At 38.3% G+C, this 10,380-nt stretch overlaps 1 protein-coding gene across 1 annotated transcript; it reads right to left on the minus strand.

Moving 5' to 3' along the window:
• Window positions 1–418: 418 nt before the first annotated feature.
• On the minus strand, window positions 419–10,096 carry nrn1.L (neuritin 1 L homeolog). Its single transcript, NM_001095052.1, is given in 3 exon segments — window positions 419–1,782; window positions 4,968–5,112; window positions 9,907–10,096. Coding segments are annotated over 3 exon segments (435 nt in total). The 5' UTR covers window positions 9,962–10,096; the 3' UTR covers window positions 419–1,547.
• Window positions 10,097–10,380: the final 284 nt, after the last annotated feature.

Consider the following 10,380-nt stretch of genomic DNA (forward strand, 5'->3'; position numbering starts at 1 on the left):
TAATTATGGAACAACTCATCTGATCTCAAGAACATGCAGCTTTTTAATGCACCTTAGCAGTCTTATTAGTGGTGACCTTTAGTTTAAAATGAAAAAAAGAAGTGCATTATAGATATATTTTTTTGCATTGCTTAAGGAAAGGCAACATTTACAACAAATACTTTTTTTTAAAGTGCAAAAATGTAATTATTTGCCTGATCCCATTCTTTAAATAATCTATGAGAAATATAGAATTGATTCTTAATTAAAATTGCTGTCAGGATCTCTTACAAATTATATAAATATACCGAAATTATTCAAGGTGCTTCAGTTGATGTTCTGCCACAAACAGAAAGGGACAGTTTCACGCATCTTTGAAACAATAATAATTTTATTTAATACTTTTTATCTATATTCTGTAGCAAATTTTTTTTTTTGCTGATTTAAGTTTATAATAAATTTTTTGTTAAATTACATTTATTTCTTTTAAAATCAAGGCTCTCTCTTTCTCTCTTTTTGTTTGTCAAAATCTTGAATATATATATATATATATCATTTTTAACTATTGTACGGTTATACATTTACTTTCCCCCATTTGTGGGTTACACAGTTGGATATTTAAGTAATATGTTTAACATCTAATCTGAGAAAAGAAAAATAAAGGCAGTGAACTTTGAAATATATCTTGGCAACAACAGATAAAGCTGAACTTGCTCAGCACTCCCATACATCCAATATTAGCATTCACACACCCATTCGTCCGAGCAGCCATTCATGGACTAATTCATTGTCTCTCTCTGTTGGTATATGTGTGTGATTTCATTGCTGTGCTGTGAGATCCTTTCCTCTTGGTTACAACAATCTGTGGAATGAAGAGATCATGGTTCTGTGCGTGATGGGGTTAATGAGATACGTCAGAAAGTGAGTTAACCTTATGCCTCACATGTGAACACCTACAACACACTTTGGATGCACAGGTCCCGTGGCATTTTTCTTTGCATCTTGTTTTTAATCCATACTTATTTGCTTTAATTTTGCGAGCCCAACTTTATTTCCTCCTAATATTGTTATTACTAGAAGTGTTGTTATTATTATTATTATTATTACTTGGCCCAGGGCCTTTCCTGAGTTTCTTTTGCAAAAATTAGGGCTTGACGCTTCGACTCTGATGTAAAGCTGAGGTCCACATTTGGCTGTTGTTGCTCATGGTTTGGTAACATTTTGGCAAAAAACAAAACACAAAATAAAAGAATGTTTCTTTCCTGCCAACAAGCCTAGATGGTATTTTTTTAGATATTCCTTCTAGAAATCCAGCAGGTGGAAAATGGGAGTGCATTCCTCAAGCTTCAGGTCTACTGGAACATCCAGTTTGGTACACAGCTGGGCATCTGCTTAAGGACCCAGATGAGTAGAGCATGATGGTCATCTACTGAAGGATCCAACTCAGCAGGCAAGAGCTGGCCATCTGCTGAGTAGAGGATAATGGGCATCTACTGAAGGATCCAACTCAGTAGGTAAGAGCTGGCCATCTTGTGAAGGGTGCAGTTGAGTTGGGAAGAGGTGGACAGCTACTGAAGTACCCAGTTGAGTAGGGCAGAGAGGAACACAATGAGCAAAGGCAGAAAAGCTGGAAATAGGAGCCTGGGGCCCGGTGCCCCAGTAGATCCAGGACAAAGTTCGAATAAGCTGCCTTGAATATTGAGGTTCTTGGATTGCCTTTTCAGTTTCTCCCAGATATCTGATGCCCCTTCCTGACAATCTGCAAGGGCTGTGACAGTGCAGACGTGGAAATCATCCCAGTACCTGAATTGGATAAAAGAATAAAGTAGCACAGTAACATTAACTTACTGCTGGTCAACAACTTATCCAATACCCTTTAAAGAAAATATCCAATATGCAGGAACACACATGCAACATACAATGTGCAGGAGCATACACGCATAAATAAGTAATATGGTAACAGGTGCAGACTTGCCAATAGCAACAATCATTGTGCAAACCTATCATGATCATGAGAAAGCTATAAAATGCTTTACTCTTACAACAAAAATAATTATATCTTCTATTCATTATCATGAAATGCCCCATGATAGATATCTGACTGGCTTTATAGTCTTCAGTAAACAAGACTTCAAACAAGGAACATGACACTATCAGGAAACCATGTCTTGCATTAAACTTTTTTGCAGGCATTTAGGTCCTGGTTATATTACATTTATTTTGCTAAAAGTATTTTTTCCTTCAAAGACAGCCAACCATTATCTCAGTCTCTGGCTTACACTCCACACCTTCCCTGACTGACTAATCCCTAGTTTTTTATCTATATATTAAAAATAGCTGCTCCAGGCTTTGTGGGTTGGATGGTAAATCGGCCAAAGACGGCCCGAGAGGATTCCTCGGTTAATTATTGATGTTATAATAATGTTTTTAGTAGAGCGTTTGCTTTATCAAACGAAAGTACAGACAAGGACACGCACATTCTCTGCTTTATGTCTGCCTGCCCCAGTCCCTAATTGCTGCTGTTACTATCTCTTTCTCCTCCTCCCCGTCTATCCTGCTAACATTTACATTTACTAAGTCGAAGTGGCTATATTCTGCCCAATAACTACAGAGCTGAAGCGAGAGCGCACAACTGCTGCCATGTGGATTGCGGGGTAGACTCCCTAAGGTGATGACAGAATGATTCTGCTTAATGCCGACCCAAGACAGATCAGGGGATCCCTGTTAATTTGAATTCCTCAGCAGGCCAAACGTGAGTAAATTCGATTACAACATAATATATCTTCAGAGACCATTGATAAATACGGGCCTGCGCCCCACGGGAAAAGCGCATTTCTCTGCCCTTGTGTCTCTATCTGTGAATTTCTAATCGCCCTGTAACTGCTTCCACTGGTGCCTCTTTCCTCATCCGCTGTGTTTCACCCGGGTGCCTATGGCTCTGCTTGTGAAGCTATCCATGACAATCTAATTTATGGGTACTCCAAGCTAGCTGTAAACCCAATGCTCTTACAATTGTCATAAATTATGAGATATGGCGATGCTCGGAAACCATATATTGTCTCTCTGGCTGCAATGTAGTTTCATTTCCCACAGGAAAATTAGATCATCCCTAAAACATTTGCAATATAAAAGGATAAAGAGAATCAAAGCTCCAACAATATAATGCGCACATTATAGATACAGACATCTGTATAAGTAAAATATATCAATGAGTTATATAGTATAACTCGTTTTAATGCCCTTGGGGTTTGCAATTGCAATTATAAGAATTGGCTTGAGCGAATATATTTTAACTTTTGACAGGGAGATATTCGAGATTTATAGACGGGTTTTCTCAAAATAAAGGAAATATCCTGGGAAGAACTTTCTTGAACAGAAAGATTATTAATGAAAGTATCCATAGCCAAGGTCTGTTGTGCAATGCAGCAAATGCATCCAGCGTCTAGTCACAGATACCTAGCACCCTGGTACTGGGAAATCCTTTTGTTAAAGGGGAAGTATACCTCTTTTTAACAGTAGTTCAATTAATGAATTGTGTCATGAGTTAACCATACCTTTAGCCTGCTGGGTTTTTTCATTAGGAAATATGTATGGCTTTGGTTACTTTTTGCACTAAAAATGGCAAATTCTGAAACTGAATCTAAAGCCCCATTTAGTTTCCTGTTCTTATCAGTAAAATCAAAACAAAACAGCAGTCCATTGAGAGGTCCTCTGGGGAAAGGGTGGGTTTATAAAAGGGGATATATATATATATATATATATATATATATATATATATATAGACCAGTAGTATGTCTTTAATTCATAACAAATAGTGACCTTGTGGTTATGAGTATGTACGATTTGCACAAGTCACTATTTCAGAAAGGTCCCAATGTGTATTACACATACATGGTATGTGAAATAAATATATTTTGCTGTTTTAAATGTAATTACTTCGGGATATATATGTGTGGAGGGCACACACACAAAATCCATCAACTACCTGGGTGCCAAGTGATAATTTAGCAAGCACATCCACATCAATAACTCACAGGACTTGCTTAAAAATTAAAACACCCTTTTTATTGTACAACATCGATGTTTCGGTCACAAATTCAGACCTTGATAAAGTTTTTGATAAAGGTCTGAATATGTGACCGAAACGTTGATTTTGCACAATAAAAATGATTTTTTCATTTTTTAAGCAAGTCCTGTGAGTGCTGAGTTATCGCTGTTGATATATATCCACAAGCAAATACATTAATTATTTAACATATTTATAAATAGATTTAATTACATATACATAAATACATGCACCTTGCATTAGCATTGCTAAACGATTCTAGTTTTTTAGGTGAAAATTCGGGGGTCGATGTTTTAATGCCAAATTATAATCTCTGTACTGACAAAGGCCATGGTTTAGCCAGATTGATTTTAAACTGTTAACCAGTGTTAAACGGACCTTTATCTTTGTTTTCTTAAATTCTGATACAAAATATTTATATGGTTCTAAACCCTAGTATTCCAGCTGTATGCCAGGGCATTCTAGCACGAACTGATGAGGAACCGGCTGCAAATCTCTGTAACTCTGTACTCTGTATTTGAAATCGCCTGTGTGCATGGCTATTATTATTCGTTTTTATATGCAAGTTTAACTTGTCAAACATATAGGCACAACTTTGTAGCACCAGTAGCATTGCATTACATTGGAAGTTATATAAAGCCAGGAACAGTTTAATAGTAGTACAGTAGTAGATATAATCCACTTTAACTGCAACATGGTTTGCAGTGGGTGCTTTTACTCTTAGTTTACTAATGGGTAATTAAAATTCTCCAATTGAAGTGGGCGGGACTAGATAAGATATTTTTGAACTGTGGTCTGGGCTTTGGAAATGTTTTTCACTCTTTCCTATTTTAAGTTAATTTGTTCATTGTAAAATGATCCAGTCTGCCAATGAACAATTTACAAACCATCGTTACAATACGTACGTAAAATCCAGACTTACGAGCATATGGTGTCGAGATTTTTCTTTTCCTCCAGGTCTTGGGGGTAGTTGGCCACTTTATCGCCCAGCGTGAGCATACAGTCCGATAAGCCCTTAAACACTGCATCACATTTGCCTGCAGCCTTCACCGCCTGCAGCAGGTATGCTGGGAACAGAGATCAGCACCACGTCAATAGGACAGCTCCCAGTTTGCTATTTCACTACAACAGTACAGTTGGCTAATACTTAACCTTGTGTAGCCTTTTATGTTTCCCACTTACTACTCCCCCCTCCTCCTGTGTGTCTCCCTCTTCTCACTTTCTTCCCCTATGTGTCTCCCTCTTCCCACTCTCTCTCCCCTGCGTGTGCCTCGCTTTTCCCACTCCTCCCTCCATGTGTCCCCCTCTACCCACTCTCCCTCCCCTGTATGAAGCCTCTTCCCACTTTCTCTACAGTGTCAGTGTGTGTCTCTTTCCCTCCCCTGTATATCAACCTCTTCCCACTCTCCCCTTCTTGTGTTCCCCCTTCATACTATTGCTCACTTGTGTGTGTCTCCCTCTCCCCACTATCCCTATTCTATGTGTGTCCCTCTCTTCCTGTGTATCTTCCTCTTTCTAGTGTTTATGAGTAAGAAATAATAGCAGGAAACAATTTGTAAGAAAAAAGATAGATAGGACATTGATTATACATATTTTACTTTTCCACAGCATTCAAAAGGAAAAGCCAAATCGTTTTAAGATAATCGTCAAGAATAAAACCCCTTTGCTGCAGTGTTTTCTTAAGGATGGGTCACACAATATACTCTGTGTGCATTCCTTATCTGATGTTTTGCTGAGCATTAACTGTGCATTATTTGCAGTAGAATTCCAATTCACATTTGCTCAGTAATACATGATACACGAAAATGATTACAGTAACTGTAAGATATACATAGTTTCACACAATGAAAAGTCCCCAATCCTCCACATCTAAATGGCATGAAATATAGGTAAAGTGTAAAAAAAACATTATTTTCACTACAGTTAGAATAAAAAACAATTTGAAACTTAAATAGCCTTCAGTATTCTTCTTTCAGTATTTTCTTTCTCTGGACTATTTTTTTTGCAATAAAGGCTGATTTGGGGTATTTTAAACACCCCTTACTTGCAGGTAGTCGCTGGATTACACCGAGGTTGCTGCAGTCAGATTATAAAACCCGCATGTGATATGTGAAAACTCCAGCTCCTGCAGCGTTACTAGAACTGGAATCGGTATCCTGGCTTTAAATAAGACTTTTTTTTCTAGGTTGTGAACTTATCTCTTTCTAGTTTCCCCACAAAAATGACAATCTAACATCTGTTCTGGGATCCCGTTTACCAGTTTGCTGTTGCAATGAAGGGCTCAGAACAGTAGCAGCATACTGGCATCCAGTGCTGCATTCCTGTTTTCTCTAGGAAACATAGCAAGGCAGATTGGCATTAAAAATTCATGAACGCATTAACTCGCTGCTTTCATCATCCTCAGTTCATAAAAAAACCGCCCCTGCATACCAGAAACTGCATCTTTTTGGGTAGCTTGTAGCATTATCACATGTTCTCGTTTTTACATTAAAACTGTTCACTTAAGTCTACATTTTGCGAAAAAAAAATGTTTAAATTGTTTCCGCTTTCTCATTTAAACAGAATTATAACTATGTGCTCTGCAGGACCAGATTCCTCCGGATAATAGGTCATGGGCATTGACTAAACCAAATTGATCAAGCTAAGAATTTTAAACAGAGCCCAGCTGCAGGCTTCGGATGTGTAGAACACATTTCGAAATCGTAATTATCTAGTGAATTTAACTGTTGTATAAATAGAAATAGGAAGATAGACATTCCAATATGAAGCAGTAGTGTATATAAATGTATAGAAACAGGAAGATAGACATTCCAGTGTATATAATTATATTTCCTTTCTTAAAACGATACAATACACACACCATTATTATAATATTACACAAGTTTATTTGTGTATGTTCATACTATAAAGAAATATACAGTTTAAGAATGAAAGATTTGATAAGGGGACCACCCAGATAATAAAGATATTAGGTGGAAGGCGACGCCTTTTAAAGGTACGTGATGTAAGAGCAGCCAGACAGTGTGTTCCCTAACAATGTATGAGGATTACACTAAATCTAGGATAAAGAAAGCCCATGCAGTAGCACAGGAAAATGTGGATTGCCTCCTCATTCACTAAACCTGCCATATTCAAAGACAGCAGTTCTCAGAATTCCACTATCTACCAATGGATATGGGCAGAAAGGAAAGAGTGTTCAGTCTCAGCAGATGCTCAACAACTCCCATCTGTGAAGGCTTCGACTCTGGTCAGTGCTGAAAGCCGTAGCTCCACAACTGACCGGGCAGCAAAGCAACGAAATACAAGTGCAGAATGTAAACCCACGGGTGCTCACATATCAAATATTGCCTTTGCCACGTAAGCAGCCGCTTTCAAGCCGGCGCATGCGCGATAGTGTAGCTAAATAACCCCTCCCCGCGCAGACATAACTGTAAATTGTAATTAAGAATGGAAACTGGCGTCTGCAGCTGGTGTATATGATTCACCTCCCGGATACGGCAATGGAAAGTGTAGGCTAGAACGAAATCATTCTATCAAGGAAAGAGTATCAACCCCTACGCCCTCCACTCCTTATCTCTTTATTCCCACTAAGCTAACCTCTCTTAAACAAGGACAAAGATCACGGACAAATCACCTGATCGGGAATATCAAGGGCATGGGAACTGGGTTCTCTGGTGACAGACCTTCTAAGAACCTTGGCCCTTGCGTCTAACATCCTTGTAGTAGCATCTCTGTAGATATAGATCTTTAAAGAGGCGATGTTATCTCAGACAAAGCTCAGGTATCTCTGGCACAAATCCTAGTCAAATGCACTTTCATTTATTACAGTCTTTTTAAGATGAACCCTACACAACCTCTGCTATATGTCCATGTCTATTCGAGTCTCTCCTATACCCACAGGTACAAGGGAAGTCCCCGCATGCTGATTTACTGCGGGTAAGATTAGCTACAGGGACCTGCCATGTTCTCTGAATGCTACAATCGCTCGCTATTTAGTCGCAACCATCTTTAATCATTGGCAAACCCATACAAATCTATATGTACAAAATATGCTCTGTTCTTGGTTTGTAATACAGCATAAACGAACCTCCTAATTTAATTTTTATGAATCTTGCACTAAATCTATCAGTTTCTGCAGGGCTTAAACAAAATGAAATTATATATATATATATCTATATATATATATATATATATCTATATATATATATCTATATATATATATATATATATATATATATATATATATATATATATATATATATATATATATATATATATGTCATCTCTTTCCATATACTTTAATTCATTAGCAAAGAGAAAAAAATGCTTGCATCCAACAGCATCCATCAGAAGATCAAATATCACACGTTTTAAAGTGGCAAAAATAAATAAGAAGCAGCAGTCTGCTCGGTGTCATATGCTAAAATAATAATGATGGCTTAACCTTGCCTCCATTGCTCGTTTAGTAATTAGTAAGCGCTCTCAGATGTGAGGATGGCTGCATGTATAGCTGCTAATGGCATTACTGGTGGCAAGTCAGTCCTAACGCCTCACATCAAAGTCACAAGGGGACAAGAAATTGTGCAGATGAGAACAACCTCCCTTCCCAGCTCTCTGCACTATAAAAAGAAATAGCTGGTTTTCTCTCACACTTACTGTGCCTGACATCATTAACTTGGATTATTCTGGGAGACTGTACATCATTAAGAGCCCAAGCTGCTTTATTTGCGTCTTTCCTTTCATGTAAATATATATATATAGTTTTTTCCATGATAAAAAACGTGTTAATTGGGCATTTTCCTATTTGGCTGATGAAATGTACTTTTCCTGAGAGATTACTTAGGCCCTTGGTGGCAAATTCCCAGAAATCACAAACTGACCTGCTGGCTTGCAGTTTATTATAATATATTGAGAGATTCTGTCTCTGGATCACATTTACAAGGTTAGAGAGGAGAAGGTGCCACCAAGAGTAACTACCAACAACCACTGTCGCAGTGACCACACCGTCTTTTATCAGGATTAGTGTCATATTCTAATCTGCAAGGATTCCACAAAATTCTATAAACATAATATATATATACACACACACACACACACACACACACAAATATTAACGAATATATATGCACACAGCCACTTAGATGCTTATATGAAATAAATCAATGGATACAGAATATATTTTCTTCGGTGTCCTTAAAAATAACTATAGATTGCAGAAATATTGACCGACAGATTGATGTATTTACAGAGACAGATGGATAGCGATACATAGGAATATAGACCGATATTTCAGTTTTAAGCACTAGTGTATATAAATGTATTTCCTTTTGTAAAATGAAACCATTATAATGAATCGGACACATTAGACACATTCATACGGGTCAACATTTGTTCTATCCTTCGGATAAACTATAATATATTTTTGTTGTTATTTTCAAGGCTTTTTAATACAGAATAAACACGTTGCCACCTTATAGCTTTACTATAGATTGTATTTGTTTAGATATTCACATCAAAAGATCGATCTCTTGTCGGTTCACACTCACAAGGAGTTCTCAATGGCTACCAGCCTATTATTTTTGTTAGTTACAATATGGAAATATTTGAAGTAGACTATCAATATTTCTACAGTGAGTATTCGTTTCCCAGCAAGTCGTTTCCGTGTGATATTTAAACCTATTTTTCAAAGCAAAAATGTGATTTTGTGAATGACTGCAATGAATTATTTTTCATTAACTGGGGGTCCCTTGAATGGACCAATAAGAAAGCATTTCTGTGCACACAGGTTAGCCACGAATCCAAGCAGGGAGAGACACATACCCAACCCCAGTGTAGAGCATGCAGACTGATGGAGCACTTACCTAGATGCACAGCAAGGACCAGAAAGATATATCTGCCGCTCAACTTAAGTCCCATCCTACATTGAGTAAAACCATTGGAGATTGCAGATCTTAAATAGGGAGCTGGAAAAGGCTTGGTGGGTTTTGAGAGCTGGGCATTGCCAACTAGTTCCCGCAGCTTACACTTGGCACAGCCGGGGAGAGAAGGACTAGAAAGGGAAGAGGAGAAGGGAAGAGCCAGGAATGGGTCACACCATTCCGAGAGGGGAGGATGGATTGCAGGCTCCGCCCACAACCCCCCCCCCACCACGGACCTGAGCGGGGAGGGTACTACTGGGCCAGTTGCTCATATGTTAGTCTTGGAAGAAGAAAGCCATTTTTGCTTTCCTGATTCTGATACACCCTCGCTGCATCCAGCATCCCCAGGAACAAATGGCTCGTCCCTCCCGGGGGCTGAGGGGTTAACTAGTAGACTTAGAGCCTCTGTTCTCTCTT

Source organism: Xenopus laevis, chromosome 6L (assembly GCF_017654675.1).
Source record: "Xenopus laevis strain J_2021 chromosome 6L, Xenopus_laevis_v10.1, whole genome shotgun sequence".
Taxonomy (NCBI): Eukaryota; Metazoa; Chordata; class Amphibia; order Anura; family Pipidae; genus Xenopus; species Xenopus laevis.